The sequence below is a fragment of the Podarcis erhardii genome, assembly GCF_964252035.2.
Source record: "Podarcis erhardii genome assembly, chromosome: 3".
Classification (NCBI taxonomy): Eukaryota; Metazoa; Chordata; class Lepidosauria; order Squamata; family Lacertidae; genus Podarcis; species Podarcis erhardii.
In genome coordinates, this window is record NC_138507.1 from 3,453,055 (window position 1) to 3,479,936 (window position 26,882).

At 44.4% G+C, this 26,882-nt stretch overlaps 1 protein-coding gene and 1 long non-coding RNA gene across 6 annotated transcripts in view; one reads left to right on the top strand and one right to left on the bottom strand.

Annotated features, from left to right (window-relative positions):
* The first annotated feature begins 21,262 nt into the window (after nucleotides 1-21,262).
* LOC309338480 lies at nucleotides 21,263-24,313 on the top strand. The gene is made up of 2 exons (XR_014154919.1): nucleotides 21,263-21,684; nucleotides 22,044-24,313. It is a non-coding gene; the product is annotated as an uncharacterized lncRNA (long non-coding RNA).
* The window catches only part of B3GNT2 (UDP-GlcNAc:betaGal beta-1,3-N-acetylglucosaminyltransferase 2), a 52,493-nt gene continuing 48,726 nt past the window's right edge, over nucleotides 23,116-26,882 (bottom strand). For all 5 annotated transcript variants that reach the window (XM_081855657.1, XM_081855658.1, XM_081855655.1 and 2 more), the window contains one exon: nucleotides 23,116-26,768. In XM_081855657.1, the coding sequence (XP_081711783.1) occupies nucleotides 25,566-26,759 (1,194 nt within the window). In that variant the 5' untranslated portion in view covers nucleotides 26,760-26,768 and the 3' untranslated portion in view covers nucleotides 23,116-25,565. The remainder of the gene's footprint in view (nucleotides 26,769-26,882) is intronic.

Below are 26,882 nucleotides of genomic sequence, written 5' to 3' on the forward strand. Positions count from 1 at the left end.
TGGAAGCAAAGGCTCAGAAAAAGCTCAATATGGAGGCCAATTGGCCGAAATATTGGGAAATTTTGGAACAACAAGGAGACAGATTAAAACTGCAGAGTTTTGAAAAACTAAAAAAACAAAGTGCAAGATTGGCTTCATTATTACCAAATAATGGAGGCTTACAATTTGGATAAGAAAATTGGCTTTCAGGTGGAAAAATCAAAATTGGAAATAGAACTGTTAGACCCTAAAACTAAGAATTTGTCAAGAATGAATACACAGGATGAAACAGTGAAATCTGCTATGATTAAATGGGCACAAGATGTTGGACATAACATTATGATGGCTGACTGGGAACAGTTATGGACCACAGGTATGAAGTTTACGGCATGTAGTGCCCTAAGAGAGAATATAATGAAAATGATCTACAGGTGGTACATGACGCCAGTCAAGCTTGCAAAAATTTATCATTTGCCCGACAATAAATGTTGGAAGTGTAAAGAGATTAAAGGTACATTCTTTCACCTTTGGTGGACATGCCCAAGGATTAAGACTTTCTGGGAGATGATTTATAATGAAATGAAAAAGGTATTTAAATATACATTTCAGAAGAAACCAGAGGCCTTTCTCCTGGGCACGGCCAATTGGTGTCAAAGAAGGATAGAACTTTCTTTATGTATGCTACAACAGCAGCAAGAATACTTATTGCAAAGTACTGGAAGACACAAGATTTACCCACCCGGGAAGAATGGCAGATGAAGGTGATAGACTATATGGAACTGGCGGAAATGACTGGCAGAATCCGAGACCAAGGAGAAGAGTTGGTGGAAGAAGATTGGAAGAAATTTAAAGTTTATCTGCAGAAACATTGTAAAATTAAGGAATGTTAGAAGGATGTTGGAATGAAGTAATGTGGTTTTAGCAGAAATGATATAAAGGATTAAGTAAAAATGGATTGTTAATTGGTGAAAGAACAGAATGCAAAATTATAGTATATTAAGATAAATTATTAGGATAGAAATAAAGATGGAAAGGATTTGCTGAAATATCTAATTGAATTAGAATACAAAAAAGGGAGGTGTGAGGAGGTCAAGGAAATAAGCAAAGGAAAGAAAGTTATGTAAAGGATTGATTTTTTTTCTTTAATTATCTGCATCTTTTTTCTGGTTCCCCCCCCCTCTGTTCTTGTATTGTTTTGTATTTTTATTTTTTTTCTGTTTAAATATGTTCTTTATTTTTTCTTTTTGTAACCTTTAAAATCTCAATAAAAATCTATTGGGGAAAAAACACAGAAGGTTCTTCCGATGTTGAGTTGGAATCTCCTTTCTTGTAACTTGAATCCATTGGTTTGGTCCTACCCTCCAGAGCAGGAGAAAACATGCTGGAAAACAGCCTGAGTCAGGCCCTGGCTCCATCTTCTCTGTGCTGACTGCATGAACAGGCGCCCCTGCCCCCAGCTCTCCAGCCTTTCCCAGGATTCATTTTTATCTAGAGATATTGAGGACAAAACCTGATGCCTAATACATGCTCAGCATGTGCTCTGCTACCAATAGCCCCACCCAATGTAAAGCTTCCAGGTGAATGAGGTTTGGGCTTGTCATCAGTGCATGGTGCCTTGAACCTCAAGCCCTTTGCCATGGAAGGAACAATGCTCACAAACCTCTTTCAGCCACATGGGAAGAGCAAAGCCCATGAGCAACACAAGAAGATGCCTTGTACTCAGTCAGACCATTGATCCACCAAGCTCAGCATCAGGGTCGGTCCTGCTTCAGGGGGCAGGATCCACAGTGACAGCAGGTCCCAAAGTCCCATATTTTTCACTCCATAAGACACACTTTTTTCCTCTTAAAGGGGAAATGTCTGTGCGTCTTATGGAGCGAATGTGTGGTCCCTAGGGCTGGAGGGGCAGGGCTTCCCTCGCCAGCCCTACAAGCTCAGGGAGCAGCAGAAAGGCTGCGTGCAGCCTTCCCGCTGCTCCCCGGGGCTGGCGGTGAGGGAAGCTCAGCTTTTCCCACCGCCAGCCCCACAAGCTCGAGTGAGAGCGAGGCTCTCTCACTTCCGCCACCTCCTGCAAAAGCCCCCAAGAGCCGCATTTTTTTTTCTTAAATTCCCCCCCCCCAAAAAAAGTAGGTGCACCTTGTGGTCAGGTGTGCCTTATGGAGCAAAAAATATGGTAGATCTTTATTCCTTCTCTTGTTCCTGATATGCATCTGCACTCACCCCTTCTTCCCTGGCTGGGATGAGGAGGTGCCATTTTGTGGTTTGCCTCAGGTGCCCAAATGCCCCGCTCAGCATTGTTGTCACTGACCGGAAGAAGCTCTCCAGGATTTCAGACAGGAGTCTTTTCCCAGCCCTCCCTGGAGATGCCGGGGGTTGAATCTGGGACCTTCTGCATGCAAAGCAGGTGCTCTGCAACTGGCTGGACGTTGTTTAGTAGGCCTGCAGAGGATCAGGGATTTCAAGGGATGCAGGAAAGCAGGGGAGATCTGCTGCTACCTGTGCTGCTTATGGAATGGAATTGGAGGGCGGGGGAGACGGGGCAGCCACAGGGTATCTCAGCCTGGTTACACTCTGGTGCTTAGCCAGGTTGTTTTCAGGGAAGAAATGGAGTGGGCTTGGGAGGATACACAGAAAGAGACTGGCAGAAAATCTGCTTGTGTGGCTGTGAGATACAACAAGGCAGGCTGGCAAGCGGCAGTGGCAGCCGCTCCTCCCGCCCTGTGTTCTGTGTGTGTATCTGTACTCTCTCTTCCGCCCACTTTGCTTTGATCAATCAAAAGCATTTTGTACCTTACACAGACCTCTCGCTTCCTTGGTGCTTTGTCTCCTTGCCTGCCTTCCTCCACCCCCATTCCAGCTTCTTTTCTGCTTCTCCCTCCTCCTCAGCACCAGCCCCCCCCCCCACTACAGCACTTGCTCCCCCACCCTCCAGCTCCCATGCGTGCACTACTTGGGTGGGTTTAAAAAAACAAACAAGCTTTAAAATAAAATATTTATTTTATTTGGGTGCATCTCAGGGTTCACCTTTCTCTTGTGCACAGGTTGTTGCTGTGTTGGCTTCAGAAAGATCAGTGCTAAAAGGCTGAAGATGAAAAATAAACATTAATGTTATTCACACAGGATTTCCTGGTCATTTATGTTTTAAAGAGATATTAGCACTAATAGGAGAACACATTTCAGGCTATTAGAAACAACAGTAAGCATCTTTTTGAAAATTGTCCTTGAACATTGTCCAGTGGGAGAATTTGCAAATTGGCTAGGAAAACCTTCCAGCTCTACAATACTGTGATTCTAAGTCTGCAAATGGCCAGTTTATATATCTTGCTAGATGCTGCTACTTTCATTAGTTTTGGCATGAGCTGAGCATATGAAGATAACATAACATAGACTTTCTGGTACAATAAAAAAACTCATGAGCTGTATTGCTGAGGTTGGGTAATAAACTTTGGCCTTGATGGCTGGTTAAAACAGGCATGACTCCAAGGCCAGTGAAATAAACAAAAAAGTGTGTGTGGGGGGGGACTGATACTGAATCTTATTTAAACAGACATTTTAACAACTTGGAAAACTGATTTTTAAAAATTATTTTACTGAAAGCTTGTTGCTTCTTTTATTGCCCCTCTAATTTTTCTCTTCTCCTTCCATTAAAAGTACTTTGAGATCTTTGGGGCAAGTAGTTTCTTTATGACTAAGCCACTTAAAATGTACTTTGCATGCAATAATGACGTTGTAAACATCCACTTTGATTGTGCAAAGTAGCTCTCTCCTCAGGTCTTGGTATGGCTGATCCTCTTAAAAAAATTAAGAAGCCAGCTTTAGGAAGTGGCACTTGCCAGTCCTCATGGGAGCAAAAGGCAGGTTTGGTTTTTAAACTAATGGAAAAGAAAGAGGCACTTTGGTTTAGGCCTGATGAAATGAAACAGCTTGCATTTATATTGCTGGTTTCCAAGAAGCAGCATTAAGGTGTATGAGCACCAGGATTTGCGGGGTGGGATGATGCCACTAGCACTATCTGTTTGTGCACCTACACGCTTCCTCCCCCTGCTCAAGCTGTGCATTTGTAAATAAACAAATAGCACAAAACCACTCAGTCTCGAATATTCTCTCTGCCCAAGGAAGCTGAGCCTCTAGGTACAAAAGGAACTCTTTGAGAAAGGTCACGCAAAATAATGGTAGCAACAGCAGTAACAACCACGACGTCAATGTCAGGCTGTATGCAGAAATCAGCATTCTCTTCAGAATATTTGTACTGAATTTGTTTAGCATGTTCCCTACCTCCCCACCCATTTCATTTGTCAAATTGCACTTGGCATCTGTTCTCCTCCTGCAAGTCCCACCTGGGTTCATGGGCTGCCAAGCTTGAAGTTGGCAGAACCTGGAGTCATAACATACAGTGTACCAGTTACTCATGAAAGTATTTCGCTGTAATATAAAGTTGAGCTTCTGAGTTCAGTCTGATCGAGCCACAGTGATAAACTCAAGGAGGTCTTACGATGCTGTAATTTAGAGTTTATAAAGCATCACTTAGGCAGATGCCAATTAATGCTGGTAGTTTGCCTTGTTTATGATGTGGCAAACTAATTAACCCAACACACAGAGGTGTGATCTGCATTCAAAGGAAAATGGGAACAGGCTGTGCCCAAATGTAACAAGAGAGTGTACTAAAGAGACCTTCCATTATTCCTTCTCACATCAAGCTTCTTCCAGCACTAGAAAGAATATGCACATCATAAATGGATATGCTGACTGCCAGTCAAGCACACACTTGGATTCCCATCCATTGAAGTTTAGACACCAGGCTACAGAATTCTGCAGTTTCCAGGACAAGGGAAGGCCCATGTAGAGCGCACTGCAGCAATCCAGTCTTGACGTCCCCAATGCCTGCACTCCTGTGGATCATGCTCTTCTGGTCCAGGAACGGTCATAGCTGCCATACCAGGCGCAGCTCATAAAAGGTACTTCTAGCCAATGAGGCTACTTGGACTTCCAGTGACAAAGCTGGACACAGAAACACCCCAGACAGCCTGCCTGCTCTTTCAGGGGGAATGCTACCCTGGGCTGGGCAGCCAATTTATCACATGTGGGAACCCACCCTCCCCAAATGCCTTGATCTTGCCATGAATCAAGCATAGCTTCTCCCCACACCCACCCCAGCACTGCCTGTAGGCTACAAACCGTGTTGAGAGTGCAACATATTTCTAAGAAGTAGTCAAAGAGATAAAGATCAGCATCAGCACGCCTGAATAACATGAGCAAAGCCAGTTCAGTGGTTCCTGTGTTGACAGGAAGAAACATACAGTATTTGTGGAACTAGCAGGGTACACACACACACAAAGGATTGAGTTAACTTCTAGTAGGGAGAAACACATTGTAATAACTGAATGTTTCTACTGAGGTGAGTGAATAATTAAAGCAGTTAATTCAAGGCTGCCTTTCCTATGAAATGGATAGCAGCCCATATAAACAGGAAAGTGGGAAGAGGCCAAAGACTAGAGATTTGTCATGGAATATTAGCAGGACATTATAAGTGTACATAAGGTGTGTTCAGAAAGGAGAACTGCTGGAAGGGCAAGAAGGTGTGCAGTGCCAGGTGGGCCTTACATGCCGGATAAGTTTTTGCACATGGGAGACAGACAGCTTTCTTCAAAAGTCCTGTACTTCGCAGCTTCCCACTGAATGCATCTGTTTCCTATGCAGAGGACGGTGCCAGCTGAGGCCCTGCACAGTGGCAGAATCAGCTCCCAGCTGGTGGGTCCTTCTGAATTCCTGGCTCCCCTGCCAGGCCCTCACTTGGTTAATTGCTGCCACCAACCATGTTCCCATCTCCACCATATGCAGTTCAGGAAACTCAAGGTGTGGTTTTGCTACCGTGGGCAAGGTATTCTGTGAAACATCCTACCACTGTGTTCTTAGAATTAACTTGAGGTTAAAACTATTGTGATGAATTTTGGTGTTCTGGGTTTGGTTAAACAGAGTGGGGGTCCTATTTACTGAACACAGCATGTTTCCTACTCATGCAACAGTGAAGTAGCTTGGAAGAGGAAAATCCAATGCTTCTGCAACTGATCTCCCTATTCCACCCCCCACAATAGATGAGATGACTGAACAGTCCACTGAATGTCACACAAATCATGCTGGAAGCCATCAATTGCTGTACTGCTTGTCAGGTGAAGTTAGTATCCTGGTCACCTTTCCACATGAAAAAGCAAAATGGGGATATGTGTGTTTCAATTTATCAAGCTCAAACTAAAACCATCTTGGATATAAGGTACATGGCTGTCAGGGTCTCCACTACCCCAGAATCAACAGCTTAGCCATTGCCAGCAGCCCTGGACCCAGCAATGACAGTGAACATAGTAAAAACCAAAGAAACTGCTTCTCTTTGCTTCCCCCATTCTAAAGACAGGTAACCATTGCATGTCATCCCTCTCACTTCTCTTTTTCATGTTTCATTGATCTTACTTACCTAAAGCTCTTGTGAGACCTGGACTTCCATTAACTTGCAGGCTAACTTTTCCTCCTCCTGGTTTGTTTCTCCCTTCTGCAGTCTCCCTGGGTCTCTAAATGCCTGCCCGAGAAATACCCAACTCTCTCTCTGTAGTAGGAACTGTGTAAGCTCAGGGTCCAGGCAATGAGAATTGGGTCGCCTGCACAATTTGTAACCATTTAACTCTCTTGCATTTCTGTATTGTTGCTTCAAGCCACAAAGCCATTCCTGTTTGTTCTTTGTCATTTTGTAGAAATAAAAGAAATAAAGCATAGCATATGGTGTGGGTTCTTGCTAATTCCCCCGAAGAAACAAGAAAATATTGGCATTTATTGATTCCTGCCAATTACCCCCAAATGAGCAAAGCAATATGGGTCATTTCTAATGTAATTGTGCCAGTAGCAATAATTTCTGTGCCATATAAAGATCCACAAAGTGATAGCTCTGTGAAAATGTCTGTAAGTAAGATTCAGGTTCATGTCTATGTGTCTGTGAGTAGATTTGGTAACAGCCTCTGACTGATGACATAGTGGAGATTTCTGCTAATTCTCAGATTTCAGTATCAACCTCAAAATTACATAATTACACACTGAACAGCTGGAGGAATTGAAATCATTGCTAGAGTTGTTGGAGCTTTTAAAAAAATGTATTTTAAAGTTTGCCTAGCAACAGAGGAAACAGAAAACACCCCATATTGGCCAATATGATTATGACATCTCTGGCCTGGTCTTCCAGTTTCTCTTTATCAGTCTTCAGTTCAGTGTCCACTCTCTCTCTCGTCTTTATTGATAGCTCTGTTGTCTCCTGACAAGCCCCCAAATCTTGTCCAGCCTTTAAAAGTGAGGAATTTGAAACTTTCAGGAGGCTGGAAGAGGGTGGCTCTGTTGATTCAACTTCTATCGCTAAGTTACAGGGACACAGGTTGTGCCCGCGGTCGATGGATGAACTCACAAAGGCTGTGCTTGCGATCGGCGTACGCCAGGAAGCACGGGCTCAGGAGAAGCAGGAGATAAGGGTGGAATGTTTCCATGGCAACCGCATTCCGGAGATGCCAAGAGAGCCTTCCCAGGCGGCGGAGCCAATGGAAATTGATGGCGCGCGCGCGAAGTTTCAAATGCTGGTGAAGGCCGGAAAAGGGAGGAGAAGGAGTGGAAAACTACCAAGAAGTGTTTCCTCTGTCAGCGACCGGGACATTTTGCAAAGGTCTGCCCTCAACGGAAAGCCTGGCAAGGCATGATGGGGACTACAGGCCACGACGAGAAGGGGGAGGAAGGGCCGGTGCAGGGAAACGACAAAGCCTGGCTGCCAACCAGCAGGGGCAACAGCCAGGCCAGCAACCAATAGAAGTGCCCCAGCCTGACCCTCCCAAGGCAGCTATAGCCATAGAGGTGGTGCTAGAACTCCCAAATGGGCACCCCGTCAAAGTGGAGGGGCTGCTAGATTCTGGCAGCTTGTGTAATTTCTTCAGCAGAGACTTTGCTCTGGAGCACCAGCTCCACCTGTTGCCACTAGATTTTCCCTTGCAGGAGACCACCATCGATGGCAGGGAACTCCTGGGAGGGGAAGTGACACACCAGACACCGCCAATGCGAATGAGTGTCTCCAGGCACACGGAAACCATTGCCTTTCACGTGGCCACGCTGGCAGGACCCCCAATAATACTGGGAATGAGCTGGCTGGCAATACATGACCCAGTGGTGTCATGGCATCAGCGGTCGGTCACCTTTGGGTCAGCTTACTGCTTAGAACACTGTCTGGGAGGGAAGGAACCAAGAATGACTGTGGCCAGGGTGGCTGGGGTGGCCCTGGAGCAAAAAAGGGAGGTGCCACCGCAATATGCGGATTTGAAGGAGGTCTTCAGCGAGAGGGAGGCAGACAGACTGCCCCCCCACAGACCATTTGACTGCCAAATCAACCTGCTTCCAGGGGCTCAGTTACCGGTGGGTAAGCTGTATGCCATGTCCGACCGGGAGATGCAGGAGTTGCAGCAGTTTATTGACAAGAACCTAAGAGGGGTTTCATAAGGGAATCAAAGGCGGTGGGGGGCAGTCCAGTGTTCATTGTGGACAAAAAAGAGACTAATCAGCCCAGCTTAGTTGGGCATTACAGGGCCGTAAACCTGGTGTCAGAACCTGTGACTTTCCCAATGCCCAGGATTGATGATATTTTGACACGTGTGAGGCAGGGGAAGATTTTTACCAAGCTGGACCTCAGGGGAGCATACAATCTGATTAGGATAAGGGAGGGGGATGAATGGAAAATGACCATGTTCACCCCCCTGGGGGCTTTTGAGTACTTAGTCATGCCATTTGGATTACAATCGGGGTCCGCCTGCTTTCAAGCCTTCATGCACCATGTGTTGGAGCCCCTGCTGTACAAGAATTGCGTAGCCTTTTTGGATGACATCTTGATCTATTCGGACAATGAAACGCAACACGTCAGAGACGTCAGGGAGGTGCTACAGAGATTGAAGAAGCATCAGTTGTGGGTCAAGCTGAAAAAATGCCAATTCCACGCCAGGGAGGTCGAGTTCCTGGGGTACAGGTTGTCCGACAAAGGACTAGCCATGGATCCGGGCAAGGTGAAGGCAGTGCTGCAATGGAAAGCCCCCCAAAAAAGAAAGGATGTGCAGAGGTTCCTAGGCTTCAGCAACTTCTACAGGAAGTTCATAAAGAACTTCGCTCACTTGACCGCGCCCATAACGGATTGTCTTAGTAGCAAAAAGAAGTTCGCGTGGACAGAAGATGCGCAGCAATCCTTTGAAAAACTGAAGAAGGCGTTCGCCTCGGAAGAGCAGCTCTTGCACGTGGATCCGGAGAAGCCCATAAGACTGGAGACAGACGCGTCCGACCACGCAATTGGGGCAGTACTTTTGCAGCCCGGAGCCAAGCAGAACTGGAGGCCGTGTGCCTTTTTCTCTAGGAAGCTGAGCAAGTCAGAGCAAAACTACACGGTGTATGACCGAGAATTGCTTGCGATCTATGCGGCATTTCGGCAATGGAGACATCTATTGATAGGGGCGCGGCACAAAATCCAGGTCCGAATTGACCACAAGAACTTGGAATACTGGCAGACCGCGCGAGTGCTCAATGAGAGACAGATCAGATGGTCCCAGGAGTTTGCCAAGTTTTTTTTCGAGATACGATATGTGCCGGGAGAGGAAAACGTAAGGGCAGATGCTCTCTCCCGGAAACCGGAGTACATGGAAGGAGAGGGGCCACCAGAGACCAGGCACGTGTTCCCCGAGGACTGGTGGGTGTGGGGGGGAGCGTTGATTGGGAAACGAGAACTGGCAGGGCTCACCAGAGACGATGAGTTTGCTCAGACAAAAATCAGGGAACTCAGGGACGGAAAGGAAGACAATGGAGGGTTTGAGGAAAAGGAAGGGCTACTGTACTATAAGGGAGCGCTGTATGTACCAGGGGAGACTTTGAGGGGGAAGGTACTTAGGCAACTCCATGACAACCCAACAGCTGGGCACTTTGGACAGCACAAGACCATGCTACTTGTCACCAGGCAGTTCTGGTGGCCAAAGGTGAGGGAAGACGTACGAGAATATGTATGAGGGTGCGACCGATGCCAGAGGGCAAAGGGGGAAAGGGCTGCCCCCGCAGGGCTACTGGAACCCTCACCTACACCGGAAAGGCCCTGGGAGGTGGTGTCCATTGATTTTATGACAGATCTGCCCAAGTCAAGGGGAAAGACAGCAGTCATGGTAGTGGTCGATCTACTGACTAAAATGTGCCATTTCATAGCTTGCTTGCATGCAGCAACCGCAGAGGAGACAGCCAGGCTGTTTGTGGATCACATTTTTAGACTGCATGGGGCTCCATTGAGGGTAATCTCGGATCGCAGGAAACAATTTACTTCCACGATTCTGGCGGAGACTCATGAGCTTGCTACAGGTCGAAGTGAGCTTCTCGATGGCGAGGCACCCAGAAACCAACGGACAAGCCGAAAGAGTGAACGGTATACTCCAGCAGTACCTACGCTGCTATGTCAGCGAGAGACAGAACGATTGGGTGGAGAAATTAGCTTTGGCTGAATTTGCGTACAATAACACTGAACACGTGTCCACGGGAATGAGCCCTTTCATGGCCAATTATGGGTGTCACCCCAGGGCCTTCCCGGGGTGGGGGGGAGGAAGGATGGAGTGTACCTGCGGCTGAGCACTTTGTGGAAGAACTTGAGGCCTTATACCAGCAACTCAGGCTGAACTTGGAGCGGGCCAAGGAAGTTTACAAGAGGCAGGTGGAAAGGCACCGTCGGGAGGGGGAGGCCATACGGGTGGGAGACTGGGTGTGGTTGTCATCCCAAGGGTTGCCCCTAAAGGGAGGGTGCAAGAAGTTGCAGCCTTTTGAGGTAATACAGCAGGTTAACCCAGTGGCATTTATGCTCAAGTTGCCTGACAGCATGAAGATACATCCGGTGTTCCATAGGTCCCTACTTTCACCTTACAGGGAGGGGCGGGAATTCCCGGGACAGGAGGGAGGGGTTACCACCCACCCGAGGGTAGAGAGGGAACACTGTAACGAAGCCACGGAAATACTCGATTCAAGGTGGCGAGGTCGCCAGGTAGAGTACTTGGTAGCCTGGGAGGGGGAACCCAGGGCGGAAAACACTTGGGTCCCTGCTGAATCAATCACTGACAGGTATCTGGTGGAAGAATTCCATGGTTTGTTCTCGGATAAGCCCAAACCATTAGCTAGATTCTGGGAGGAAGAATTTGGACCCACAGACGATGAAGGGGACTTTGTGGGTTTTCCTGCCTCCGTAGAGGAGGGAGGGGAAGTGTTCGAGGGAGAAGGATCAGACTGGGTGGTTCAACCAGCGGGAAGAGATCCGAGCGGATGGGAGGCTGGTTTTGAATCCTCAGAAGATGATGACAGTTCCTTCAGGGGATTCCCCGCATCGTCGACCGAGGAGAGAGAGGAGGTTGTATCGGAAGATCGTGTCAGGGGTGAGGGGGGTCCTGAGGAGGAGGTGGATGTCAGGGAACTGCCATCAGTGCCGGAGGGAGAGAGCAAAATCCAGAGAGATTCCAGAGAGCGTCCCAGGATTGGGAGAGGCAGCCCATCTCCTGTGGAAGAGAATCAGCGTAGCACCAGTGGAGAAGGGGGGCAGATGGGGGAAGCAGCGAGGTGGTCCCATGACTCCTTGCCGGGGATCAGCGGGGAGAGTAGGGGTCCTCTGCTGCCTACGCCCTCCTTGCGCAGAAGGCTTTCACGCAGAGAGAGTAGGAGGAGACTAGGCGTCAAAGAGCTTCTTTGCTGGAAGAAGTTTAAGAAACGCCCACTGATGGATTCTGCCAGCGATTGAGACAGCCACGGGTGAGTGGCTGTCCGGACAGAAAAGGTTCACTCAGGCAACCCAGCCAGGTGTTTGCACCGGCTTACACACGAGCAACCCCTAGAACCACAAGGCAATCTTTTCATTGCAGCATTTCAGTCAGAGCCTCAAAGAGGTATCAGGCAGGCATGGGGAGGTGCTTAAATTTAGATAGTGCCTCCCTTTTTGAGGGAGGAAATTACTATGTGTTTTGGAACCTCTGCTCTTTAATTCCAAGCACACCGGCACAGGCTGTAGTGACTCAAGCTGACTGATGATTTATCCCAGCAATCTGCATTAGGGAAAATCCCACACCTGAAGATGTTCCTTGAACTGAGTACTGGCCGATTGCCAGGACTCTGCTGAGTAAGCTCAAGACAATGCCCTTATACCTCGCAAAGGAAGGTACCAAAAGGAGGGCATTGTAGAATGAAAGGGTGGTGAAACAGATGCCTAGAGAAGGCAAACAATGCATGTATGCTCAGAATACATATTTCACATCATCTGAAAAGTGATGTAAGAAAACCTTTCAAACAGTACATGACTGCATTTGCAAAATTAGTAACACACAAGGGTGACATTAAATGAAACCAGCGCTCCACAGAAGTAAGTGGTCTGCTAAAAAAAAAGGAGCCAGTGAGTCAGTGCCCTATTGCTCATCTCTGCTCATTTCATGTTAAAGTATCTCTCCTTTTGAGGGCAACAACAACGCCCATACAATAACTTGTTCCCTTTTTACAAATTAGGATCTGAGGTGGTAAAAAAATATGGTCTAGCCTATGCAGTAAGTGCAGGATGAGGCCAGCATTTGGATGCAGGCCTCCTCCGTTATTTCTTACAGTGGCTGAGCATGAAGGGGGGGGGAGGACTGTTTGGCATCTTCCCTCTCCTCCGCTACCAGAACTTTTTAGCCCTGGTTGCTGTTCTGAGGGCCCGGCTAGGTGTCTCAGCTGCAAGGCTGTCTGAAGACCACCTCTTAGGTGACACAAACATTGCAAGACGGTGTTGGAAGCACATGCCAGCAGGGTATCCCCAGAGAGAGACAGCAGAAGGCACCAGCCCATTGGGGGAAACCTCTGATGGGTGAAGATGAGCAGAAGTGGCAGGGCTCTCTGCTGTGAGCTGTGTGTATTTGGGGTGGGGAGCTTTGCATTTAATTTTCCTTGTGGAAATTAGATGTTTTCATTTTGGGCAGAATTCAATGTAGCACTTAAGCAGATTGCTCTGTCTGTGCATGCATTTCTGCTTGCCAGATGGAATGATCTGCTCTCTCTTCCTCCCATGCGCTGTTCTGGGGGATTCTCCCAATTCCCCCCCCGAGTCAATTTGGTGGGACAGGAAGGGGAAAGCCTCATTGTGCTAGATAGAGGAAGTCCTTGCATGGGCTTCTGCTGGTGGGGCTTGTTAGCTGAATCCAACCGAAGAGTTTAGCTGCCCCAAATGGGGCTCCAACCTACAACCTTGCCGTTATCAACATACTCTGTCCAACTGAGCTATCCAGGAACTATCTTTTGATGGGACTGTATTGATCACACCAGGCTTTCCTGGTGGAATACTTTTCAGTGACAAAAGCACAAAATAGAACCACTAAGGAAAGAATTCTGTAGAAGCTTCTTGTTGAAAGAGTTCTGTAGAAATAGTGCAATGGTTGCCAGACAGGAAGGAGCTGAGGGTGAAGCTTTCTTTGCCTGTGAGGAATGCTCTACACAGAACTGTAGAGGTTTTGGCTGGGAAAAGCTGAGTTGCAAGAGTGTGGGAGGTGAGTTACAGGGTGGCAAACCTGGTGCATAGTGCATAAGATGACCCAGTTTATTGGTGTAATGGGCATTGGTCCAATGGAACAACACTTGCAAATATCCACATGCTTTTAGTATGAGCGAGTGCAACGTATGTGATTCATTTGGTGGTATCCATAACTCCCTGCCCTCATCATGACTAAACACTGAAAAGAGATTCTGATAACAGCAACAATTTCTGTTTGTATAGCATCTCATTATTTGCTGGGCCTTTTGTGCTCTGCTACCTGGCAAACTCACCTGGCAGGAAATTTCTTTTGGAAAGCCAATTCATTTGAGTTCTAAAGCATGAAATATGTTTGTGTTAAACATCCCTTTTCTAACATAATTGATTTTCACTGATTTACAAAGCAAGTATGCTTAAGAACATAAATAGAACCCTGCTTGATCAGACCAAAGGACGATCTAGTTCACTATTCTGTTCCCACAGTGGCTAGCCAGATGCCACTGCTTGTGGGACTTGAGGGTAACCTTGTGATCCTGAACAACTGGTATTCAGAAGCACAGAGGCTCCAATACTACAGGTGGCATGCTAGTAGCTGGGAGTCCCACATGCTCCACAAACACAACTCTGGTCATGACAACTCAGGGCTTGCAACATTTTTCACCAGCTAGTTTCTGAACAAAAGGCAGCACCATCTAGTGAAATCTATCCCTGTTAATGTAACTACAGTGGTACCTCGGGTTACAGACGCTTCAGGTTACAGACTCCGCTAACCCAGAAATAGTTAGTACCTCGGGTTAAGAACTTTGCTTCAGGATGAGAACAGAAATCGTGTGGCGGCAGGGCGGCAGCAGAAGCCCCATTAGCTAAAGTGGTACCTCAGGTTAAGAACAGTTTCAGGTTAAGAACGGACCTGCAAAACAAATTAAGTTCTTAACCCGAGGTACCACTGTATGTACAATTGGTTGTGAATCAGACCTCAGTCATGGTGCAAAGATATAGCACTATAGTTTGTAATAATTCAGATGCAATCTGTAATGGGAATTGGGGTTGCTTGTGCGTAAGCCGCAAACTGCTCCAGGCTGGGTTGTCTGGCTAAAACCTTTCCATGGCTGGACAGCCCTTACACCGTGGTTGTCTCAATCACTGGCAGAATCCGTCAGTGGGCGTTTCCTGAACTTCTTCCAACATAAAAGTTCTTTGACACCAAGTCTCCGCCTAGCCTCCCTGCGCGGAAGCTTTCTGCGCAGAGTGGGCGTGCCAAGCGGAGGTCCTGTGCTCTCCCCGCTGGTCTCACTGGAAGAGTCTCGGAGCCCTCCCTCCGAAGCCCTCTCAGCCTCCCCTTTCTTCCTGGCGTCACGCTTATTTCCTTCCCCAGTGGAAGCTCTCCCTCTCTCCTTGCTGGTTCCCTCTCCGGCGTCATTGGGGAGCCTTACCTCCACCCTTGGCTCCGATGGCAGTTCCCTGACATCCACCTCCCCTCCAGGGCCCTCCTCACCCCCGGCCCGTTCCTTAGACGGTGATGCGGGGAATCCCTGGAATGAGCTATCCCCTTCCTCAGATGATTCAAACATAGCTCTCCACCTGCTGCTGTCTCTTTCCACTCGCCAATCTCCCCAGTCGGATTCCTCTCCCTCTGATACCTCCCCTCCCTCCTCTTCGGAGGTCGGATACCCCATAAACCCTTCTTCATCATCCGTGGTGCCAAATTGCTCCTCCCAGAACCTCTCTAGTGGCTTCGGCTTCCTTGGGAACCTGCGGTGAAACTCCTCCCGCAGATACTCATCCTTGATCCCTCCTTCAGGAACCCAAGTGTTTTCCGACTCGGGCTCCCCCTCCCAAGATACCAAATATTCCACCTGTCTCCCCCTTGAATCGAGAATTTCCGCGGCTTGACCGCTGAGTTCCCTTTCCTCCACCTGTGGGTGAGTGGGGATCTCTCTCTCTCTCGCCCCAGAAATTCCCTCCCTTCCCGGTATGGTGAGAGTAAGGACCTGTGGAACACCAGATGTAGTTTCATGTTAGTCGGCAAGTTGAGTCTAAAGGCCACAGGGTTCACCCACTGTGTTACCTCGAAAGGTCCCAGTCGCCTTGGCCGTAATTTCTTACAACCTCCTTTGAACGGTAGCCCTTTGGTTGACAACCACACCCGGTTCCCAACCCTTATGGTCTCCCCTTCTCTGCGGTGCTTGTCTGCCTGCCTCTTGTACGCTTCCTTGGCCCTCTCCAGGTTCATCTTAAGCTGTTGGTGTAAGGCCTCCATTTCTTCCACAAACTGCTCTGCCGCCGGCACACTCCACCTCTCCTCCCCCTCCCCTGGGAAGGCCCTGGGGTGACACCCATAATTGGCCATGAACGGACTCATCCCCGTGGACACATGTTCAGCGTTATTGTAAGCAAATTCGGCCAGCGCTAGTTTTTCCACCCAGTCGTTCTCCCTCTCGCTGACGTAGCAGCGTAGGTACTGTTGGAGAATGCTATTAGCTCTTTCTGCTTGTCCGTTAGTCTCCGGGTGTCTGGCCGTCGAGAAACTCACCTCGACTTGCAGCAAGCTCATGAGCTTCCTCCAGAATCTGGAAGTAAATTGCCTTCCTCTGTCGGACAAAACCCTCAAGGGGGCGCCATGCAACCGGAAGACGTGATCTACAAACAGCCTAGCTGTTTCCTCTGCCGTTACTGCATGCGAGCAAGCAATGAAATGGCACATTTTGGTTAACAAGTCGACTACCACCATGACAGCTGTTTTTCCCCTGGACTTGGGCAAATCGGTCATAAAATCTATGGATACCACCTCCCATGGTCTTCCCGGAGTGGGCAAGGGTTCCAGTAACCCCGCGGGTGCCGCTTTCTCCCCCTTAGCCCGCTGGCAGCGGTCGCACCCCCGTACGGGTGGTGTAGTCAGCTGTTTAAAGGTAAAGGTACCCCTGACGTTAGGTCCAGTCGCGGACAACTTGGGGGTTGCACACTCATCTCGCTCTATAGGCCGAGGGAGCTGGCGTTTGTCCGCAGACAGCTTCCGAGTCATGTATGACTAAGCTGCTTCTGGAGAACCAGAGCAGCGCACAGAAATGCCATTTACCTTCCCGCCGGAGTGGTACCTACCGTATTTTTCGCTCTATAAGACGCACCAGACCACAAGACGCACCTAGTTTTTGGAGGAGGAAAACAAGAAAAAAAAAAAATCTGAATCTCAGAAGCCAGAACAGCAAGAGGGATCGCTACGCAGTGAAAGCAGCAATCCCTCTTGCTGTTCTGGCTTCTGTGATAGCTGTGAAGCCTGCATTCGCTCCATAAGACGCACACACATTTCCCATTACTTTTTAGGAGGGAAAAAGTGAGTCTTATAGAGCAAATAATACGGTATTTATCTACTTGCACTTTGACGTGCTTTCAAACTGCTAGGTGGGCAGGAGCAGGGACTGAGCAATGGGAGCTCACCCCGTCACGGGGATTCAAACTGCTGACCTTCTGATCAGCAAGCCCTAGGCTCTGTGGTTTAGACCACACAGCGCCACCCGCGTCCCTCAGTCAGCTGTTTACAGACATGCAAACTGGATTAAGAAGTGTTGGATACCTAAGTCCAAGGGTTGTGATTTGCTTCCTGCAGCAGTATTGTTCAGTGAGCAACACAGAATGGCATGATGCAACACAACCCTGCTAAAATATCCCAAAGATGCATTCAGTGCTATCCATACAGAACTGTGAACAGTCATTGAGTCACACCCCACTTGGTTAATTAGACTAGAGACAGATAAACCTGTACATGGCCTTGCTGAATCAGCAGCGCAGCATTTGGGGAGAGATAAGGAAGTCGGGGAAGAAGTCCGATGTGAAGAAACTTTTTGGAGAGGCAGATACTAGTATAAATGAAGTGTGCTGGATTTCAGCCTTAGGGATACTATAAAAAGGCAGTTTTGCCTCTGTGCTGATGTTAGATTTCTGCTGATGTTAAAAACTTTTTCACTTTTATTCCAAATCAGTGGAAGACTGCAAATTAGGAACAAAAGGATTAGGAGCAGGCCAAGAGTTGTATTCTACCTATCCAGTCTCCAGTCCAGCAACAGGAAAACTCTTCTGTCAAATCTAACAGCTGCTTCACACAATACCCTCAATCATGCACACAGACCTGTGCATTAAAGGCATATTAAAGTCATGCCATAGTATTCTGCTGCATACGAGCAGAAGTACAAAACAGTTGTGCAATTTTGAGGCAGAAGGTGTACACATTTCACCTCCAAACCCATGTAAGGCAAAATGTTATGTGTTAAAACAACTGAAGGTTAGTTGGAGGAAAAGGAGAATTGGCTGGGCCAAGAAGAGCATGGAGTAAAGGGCGGGGTGGGGGTGGGGGTGGGGTGGGAGCACAATGTGATAGGAGCCGATAGCAGAACCGTGTTAATAATAAGTTAAAAAGCAGGTTAATCAAAAGCTAGACTGAGATGCTGTTTTACCAATTTTGGTTTTCTTTCACTCACAGCCAGCACTTCATTTTCCAGCAAAGTTGCCAAGTAGAAGGCATTTCCATATCATATGGAATTCTTTCAATTTTATCTCAGGCAGAATCATATTTACAGAAAGTCTGAACGTTTAGGCAAATAACTGATTTTTTTTTTCCTCTTTCAAAGCCGCTTGGTTGGAGAATTTCTGATTTATTATACTTTTAAACCAAATTTATGTCTTCTCTTAAGCACCCTAACTCCCACTAAAGGTTATGAAATGTGGCTTAGTTGCTTTGCAGATAGATACCTTTTTGCATACCAAATTCTTCCCCTCCTCCATTATTACAGGGTGGTGTTTTGTTTCATGTTGTAAACATCCTTCATGTCTCAAGCCACAGCAGGGCATTTATTGCCATCATGATTGTAGCACAAAAAGTGGTTGTGTGACGTGATACAGATACTCAAAGCATATTATATATTATGAGATTAATTCAGAATGATGCAACTCTCTTAAATGACCACACCACTTAGGGAAGGAATATCATTTTATTACTTTTGAATGCTGGAGATGCACTTTTGCCACAATACTGCAGTATAAAAGCACTTGTAAAGAAAATGTATGTATTTAATTTCTTATTACTTTCTTACTCAGGAAGCAAAACTAAGATTGTTTTCCACCTGCATTTATTTTGTGAAAATGATGGACTACAAGTTATGTTTATGCAAGTACAACTGAAAGGTACCCAATTCATACTTTTTAAGGAGATGTGACATTTGAACATATTATTATTAAAATTTGTATACTGCCCTTTATATGCAAATCTCAGGGTGGTTCACATAAAATCACATAAAATTATAATTCATGAGAATCTCTTGTCCACCACTCTTTCAAAGAACTCTTGTGTTTCCATTTCAATGAACCTGTTTTTCCATGGAAACAGGGCTCAGGATTCCCAAGGATACCACCAGCCTCGCTCCTCTCCTATGAGTGAAGAAAATAAAAGTAACTGTGTTGAAAAATAACATAGCTCCCTTGGTCTCATGTAAGCAAGCTGTAATTTAATCACTTGGGACCAATCAGAGCTTAATAAAGAACAGTGTTATCCTTGACGTTATTTTTTCCCCTTCTGCCTCTTAAATCCTGAGATATTCAATAAACCTCTAGTTCCAGTGAATTCTGCACACAAAGAGACAGGATAACTTTTAATTGTGCTTCTAGCTTAGCTTCTTACTGAACTTTCCATGCCAGTGGCCACTGCAGGGAAACCGGAAGGTCCTGGGAGTGGAAAGGGGAAAGCGTTTAGCTTCCACCCACTGCGATCTTAAAAACAAATTGTCTTTCTGAAGCAGCTATTTGCATTTCATGGGAAGCCTTCACAGCCACCATCTTTGCTTCCTTCAAAATGCAAACGGCAAAAAACAACAACACATTTTAAAATGCAACCATGTCTCAGAGGGGAAACCATCAATTCAATCCCTGCATTGCAGGGGTTTGGACTAGATGACCCTTGGGTCCCTTCCACCTCTACAGTTCTCTGATTCTATGAATCCCCTCCCCTCCAAGTTGCTCAGGCTTGTAGTAAAGAGCAATCCATATTCCTTGTATAACATATGGCAAATGTTTATTGAATACATAAATCGTTCAGGCTGTGGCAGGAATCCACCCAGCACTCATGGGAAAATGTGGCATGATCTCTTACGAGCAATCAAATGAAACTTTAACACCTGGCATGATAAATGTCTGTAATTTTATCAGGACAAGTTACTAGCTGTTTTCTCAAAAATTGTCTGTACCATGAAAATAAATAAAAACAGTATTTTTAAAAGTTGCTCAGGCTTCCCTGTAAATACTATTTGCATTAAAATATGCAGTTAACCTCACACCTAGTATGACCCTAAAAGAATATGATCAGGACCAGGTTAGAACAGGTGCTATTCTTCTCACCCTGTGCCTGTCTCATGTGTTCCTAGTTCACAGGCTCACTTTTGCTTATGCTAAGAAAGAATAGACCTAAATAATGATAAATCAGACATACAGCCTGATGCAGAGCAGAGGAGACTGATCTTCCTGCAATTCTTAAACTGCACACTTGCTCCACAGAAACAAGAGAGCGTGTAATTGTAGGAGCATTCAACATCCATTGTAGGAGCATTTCAAACAGGCACAGATCTTTCTGGTATTTGTTTAAATTTCTAAAGTATTTTAAACCTTGCATTGTAATGTGAGTTTCACTTTAGAATCTGAAGTACATTGCCTGCCTATATATACCCTAAAAACAAAACACTCCACAGTTAAGTATGTGGAAAAGCTGGATGTGCATTCACATTTTGAAAAGGGCCTTTGTGAACATGAAATGATTTCATGCGATATTTTTTTCGTAAGAGAAGGAACTACTTTAAAATATGGATTTGTTTATCATTTATGTACGTACCTAAGTAGTGCTTTGCTAGCTATTACCATTGTCTAATTGATCCCTGTGGAACCTTTTCAGACAAGAAGCATGTTTTTGAATATTGTCCAAGCAACCCAGGCAGGCCTTGCTCAAAACAAGACGAAAGAAGAAAGAAGCGTTTTATCCAGTCCTGCTGTGCCAGGTCAAGTTGAAGGCACTCAGATCTGAAAAGCTCACACCCTGTCTTCCACTCTCCACTCCAGTATTTATTTACACAGCCTCATCTAACATTATCTCCATATTAAACTGCTGTTCTAAAGTGGAGAATGCTTAACATATTCTGCTCATGAAACATGTTGGAGAGAAAAGACTACAGTGAAAGATTAACTTATTTTAGAAACCTAATTACAGATATTAACAACAAACAGAACTGAAGTCATAACTATTGTTGTCAGAGAATTACAATGCTATTTGATCGCGTTATAGCACAATCATACAATAATATATAAAGACACAGCTGAAGAAGATGCTGTGGTTTGTTAATCCATGGCTTTCCATGATGTCCAAACTAAGTACTGCTTACAAACCAGGATTGGGTTTAACAAACCACAGTACAGCAGTTATCAAAAGAAAATTCTCTGGGCCATACTTTCAGAATAATCTTGCACCACACCCAGTTTTTTATTGGTAAGGAATACACTAAAAAACAAAAAAGAAACAACTCCTACCTGTGCTTGATTCATAATACAGAACACAATTACTTTATAATATGATCATGGAACATCCAGAAAGTATAAAATAATGCAACTACATAAGAACATGAATCATTCCCAAAATATAATTATAAACAAGCCTCTTATATTTGAACCTTAATATGTGTACAAACTCATGTGTTCACAACAATATGTCCTAAATATCACTTGGTGCTCTTGTTCTCATTTTGAAAAGATATCTATCCATATTCTGCGCATATATATATATATATATATAATTATCTGAAACGTTTAAATGTTTCTTTGATTGTCCTTGAATCTTGCCAGATCTTGCTAGTGTGGCACGTCAGTCACACCCTTTGAGAACCAGTCCCATAGTATCTTCTCAAAGCCAAGAAAGGGGATAAATGAGTGCCCAAGGCTCAGTCTGCTCAATAAACTATTTTGATTCATGGTTTATGGAGGATTCTTTCATATGTCTTTATTAAGACTACTGTTATTTGATCCATATATTATAGGATTTATATTTTTATTATCTTAACAGCAAAGGCTTACTCTCAATGGTGCAACTGTTTCTTTTAAAATTATTGAAGGATATTAACAAAGTGTAAAAAGGTAAAGGTATCCCTGACCATTAGGTCCAGTCGTGGCCGACTCTGGGGTTGCAGTGCTCATCACGCTTTACTGGCCGAGGGATCCGGTGTACAGCTTCCGGGTCATGTGGCCAGCATGACTAAGCCGCTTCTGGCGAACCAACGCAGTGCACGGAAACGCCGTTTACCTTACCTTACCTATTTATCTACTTGCACTTTGACATGCTTTCGAACTGCTAGGTTGATGGGAGAAGGGACCGAGCAACGGGAGCTCACCCTGTCACAGGGATTCGAACTGCCAACCTTCTGATCGGCAAGTCCTAGGCTCTGTGGTTTAACCCAGAGCTCCACCCACGTCCCTTATTAACAAGGTGTATACTCGGTAAAAACAAATTAAGGTGACGCTGTTTCAGATACTCGTCATTTTTCTGCTGTCCTTTTCTTAACTTCTCAGTGTCATTTTCAGTTCAGCTTATCTATTCAAAGCAGTTTAAAATAGTTGGTTAAAATTTAAGAACTTTAGAGCTGTGGGTTAAATTGATTTTTGTTACATTTGTGCTGCCTTATCCAAGTATTGTACAGGGATTATAGTAGGTCTGGAAGTGGTGTACTCTTCCAGTTGGGGTTCCTTTTTCCAGGGAAAGATTATGCCAAACATTCTAAGATACCAAAAGACTCTTGCTTTTGCTGCAATAGACTACTATAGCTAGAGCTCTACTTTACCACTTTAACAGGTACAAGTTGGCAGCATATGCTTTCAGATTGTGCTGCATTCATCATCGATTTCTACTGTAATGCTTCTAAGCTACTTGTGCTGCCCTCATGAACAGGTCTGGAACCCCATGATGATGGGAAAGGGAGTGTGTGCCACTGAACTAGGAAGACTTCTGAATAAACATGAATTTGGGCTGCACATGTAATTTTGAAATGGGACTGTTGTGTATTTCTCATTAACTTGCTTTTTAAGATGTACAGCACAGCTTGGACTGTTCCTAAGTTTACAGCACCTGTTCCCTATTAGGAGTTGCTGCCTTAGGCAACAGTCTAAATTGTCTGAATTACCTTACATTCATTAAACTTACTGTTGTGTTAAGGGCTTTACCATTTATTTATTTATTTATTTTATTATTACATTTATATTGTATCTTTCCTCTCTAAGAAGCTCAGAGCAGCATACATGGAGTTTACTCAATGGCCAGGTGTTGTTTTCAGTTTTATTTTTGGATAGTGTCTAGTGATTTCAGCACTGAAATCAATGAGACTGAAGTCAAAAGTAACTTGACCCACCTATTTCAGTGGAGCCAAAGTGCTGCTACCAACATAAAGTGGAATATGTTCCTGCTTTTGCATACACAGAACGTACCAGATAGAACCAATCAGCTGTAAAGTCAAAGTATTAAAATACTGCAAACAAGTTTCTAATCAAATCTTACAGCAACACACTTTTCAAATTCAAAGACATTTTATTTTATTTACAAAAATAGAATTAAAAAAACTCATTTTTATCTCTTGATAAAACGTAGAGATTGCAGACAATATGAACTTTGTGGTGCAGTAAGCGTGGAGTAAAGCAAGAAAACGGAACACAGAAAAATGGGGGAAAACGAGGTGAGCGACAAGGATTTAGGTGAACAAGCTTACTGTGTGTTTTCTCAGAAGTGTGTTGCAATGTATTCTTTGGGGCTTATCCATAGGCAAATGTTCACAGGATATGGGCCTTAAAGTCCAGTCCTCTACATGTCTACTCAGGAATAAGCCCCTTTGAGTTCAATGGTGCTTGTTCCATGTAAGGAACAGTGGTCTTAGATTAGGGGAATATACTGAGTGCTGCTACTGCAATGGGGCTTCCCCCCTCCTCTCCTCCACGCCCACCCCAAATTGGCTGTGGGGCATAAGAACAACCTCCAGAAATGCATGCGGAGGAAGAAGGAGGTTTCCTCTTGCAAGCTGAAAAGCTTGTGCTAATGACTGCCATGATGAATTCCTCCCTCAGCAATTTTCTTTCTTAACATAAGCATACAACTATATCAGGATAGAATATTTTTAAGAATGAACAGATTTCCCTTCAAATCTAAACATCAAAAAGATAGGCTCCAGTCTCCTCAGAGGGCTTTCTATCTCAAAACAATGTAGAAGAAGAATGCCACTGCTCTAAGTTTTGGATTATCGTCAAGACGAGCATTATATATGCCCCTGTAAGCCCCTTTAGTACCAAGGCTGCTGCCGGAAGATCTCTTTCTCAGTCTCTCTGCCACTGAAATGTTACCTCATAATACCACTAAGCCTCCCCTACACCATGGAAATGGAAATGAACTTGGACAACTTTGCTGCACCCACAGAAACAGAGGGGCTTTTTCAGTGCAAAATGTCACTCTTTGTTGACTGGTTATAATTTGCTCCTAGCAAGCAGTGCAATGGTAGAAATTGCACTAGTGTGATGGACAAGAACATGGCCCCATTTTATGGGGCAACAAGCCACAGACTCAGGCCATAAGAGCTCTCTAGTAAATTAAAGTTGACATACTGATGGTGATCATTATAGAGTGAATCATTTAGACTTCTCTATACAAATTGGGATGTACACACATATACTTTTTGAAATTCAAAAACAATTAACTTTATTTAACTTTTTATATTTCAACACATTTAAAATAGTTTACTCTATTTAAATATGACTGACAACACTATACAAATATTTCTTAAATATATTTAAGAAAATGTTTTGGTCTTCCATCTGAACAATAAATACAGGCACTTCTACGTATATAAAGAAAGCAGTCATTGTTTTGAATAATTATCTGATATAACACAGATGAAGATATGGCAGATAGAGTGTTTTAGGACCTGTGCCTTTGAGATACCCTTAATAATTATAGGGGTCATTTGAGTGATTTGGAATCTCAGAAATTGCACATTTTCATAAGGTTCTAACCCTAGACCATAAGGAAGGCCCAGTTTTTGTAAGCCAATTAACAATTCACATCTTAGTTAATTTTATCAATGAAGTTGCCTGATTTTTTTTAACAACATAAAAGACAACAGAGCAAATGTTAAGCCTACTGTGGACATAAAGAGACTGTGTAGGTCTGATACCAGTTTAATAAAAAGTGTAAAATGCTTGACCATTAGCTAAGTCTGATGCAAAGCAACACTTAACCTCCCAAAATACACTTTAAACTATACAGCTTCTCAGCCATAGATATGTATCATCTGATAATTTAAACACAGTTACATAAAGATTACACAGATCTCCATCACATTTAACTGAATACTGTTCAGTGGGAGGATATAACGAGACAGTGGAAAAGGAAAGCCATAAAAACCAACTGTTTGGTGGCATGAGTTGCATTTTACTAGGAGTAGGTCCATTTAAATCCATAAACTTAAATTACTTGTAACTTAATTCCAATAGGAATACTCAAGAGTATGAGAGCTGAACACTCCACCCAAGTTTTTTTTATTTTGAAGTTACTTTCCTGAATTTGAGTTCCAAAACAGTCTCTGAGATATCTTATCTCAGGAAAACAAATCAGTGTATAGCTTCTATCACCACAACTAAATAATTATTATAATTAGAAAACAGGAAAGGTCTTCTAATATTTGAACTAAATGGTCATTAAATTAATAGTTTAATAACAACTTCTGAAGGGTATGCTTTTTCAGGTTTTTATTCGGTGAAAGTATTGAACGCGTGACAGTGGAAAGATAAAGGATTGCATCTACATGCCATATCCTCATGATGTGCATTGTTACTGATGTAATTGTTCTTTTAGAAGTTCTAGACAAACCATTTATAGCGAGTTTTGCTTTGCAAAACGAACTATTCAAAGTACTAACCATTTAGCCAAGAAATTAAACCCAAATTTGGAGAGAACTTTTGGACATATATGTACTCAACAACTTAAATCTGGATCTTGCAAGTTCGTCCAAATCTTAATAATTTCTTGGGGTTGCCTGCTGTGGACCAGCATTAGATTTGTGTAGGAACAAATATTATCCCTGTGTTTCTCTTCAATGCCAAAAGTCTTGAAGCCTTTATGTTTTTCGGGAGCAAGCCCAAGTTTCTGAAGGCACATTCCAGTATAGACATCATCAATGGGATAGAGTAGGACTTGGTCAGATGCATTGGCTAATCTTAATGCAAGATCACCAGAATAGAGAAACCCACCACCTCCTGCATATGGAGGGTAAGAGCCTTCATAAATACTTTCTGGGATATAGTACTTCAGTGTCTTGTCACGATGAGGTCCAGCATCTTTGATCACATCACCTATGAACAAGTCTTTGGCTTTATCCTTGGTTAAACTCTTCAAGTAATCCAGGATCTGATGCGTGTTCACAAAAACATCATCATCTCCCTTAAAAATAAACTGGGCATCTGGGCAGGTATTGCTCACCCATTTCAGAAACAGTACCTCTTTCAGGGTCAAATTGAAGAAAGTATCTTTGTAGTCCCATAAAAGAATATCTTGGTGGGTTTCACTCTCAAATTTCAACATATCTGAGAGATCAGGAAAGTTATCCTCCGGAGAGTTCTGGCCTAACAGGAAGACCCTCACAACAGTTGCATCTCCCGATTTAATTTCTTTCCCCCAAGACTGTCGGATTGCTTGTCTTCTGTCAAAATGGGGAATAAGTGATTTGATAGCCAGAAGCAGAAAAGGTTTATGTTTGCACTTGTGTGGTTGGTCCACTAATAATGAATAGTTTCTACATCTCAAGTAATGCAAGAAGTCTTTAAATCTATCTGGCAAGTCTTTAAAGCCATTAATTTGTAGAGCTACAAATGGGTCAGGATCACACGCATTTGAAAAGCTGCCATTAGAAGATAAGCTTTCTTCCACTGTCATATTTGTAAGCAATGCAAAAATCGGATTGGATAAGCGTTCCAGCTTCTGCTGCTGTTTATTCCAATATGCCTTGTGAGGAACAAATTTTCTCCAGAATTTGGCCTGTGGTATTATAACGTGCCTTTTTGAATTCTTTGCTTGGCCACTGCTCTTTGACACCTCCACAATCACATATATAAAGAAGTTGACCATCATTAGAATTCCCAGCAACTTTAATCTTCTGCGTCCAACACTCATGTCTCATATCTAGAAAAAAGAAAGAGCCATTAAAATCTGAAAAACATGTAATGGTATATATAGCAAGATATTGTTCCAGATGCATGCAATTATTGTGTGACTAGGTATTTGGATGAATGCGAA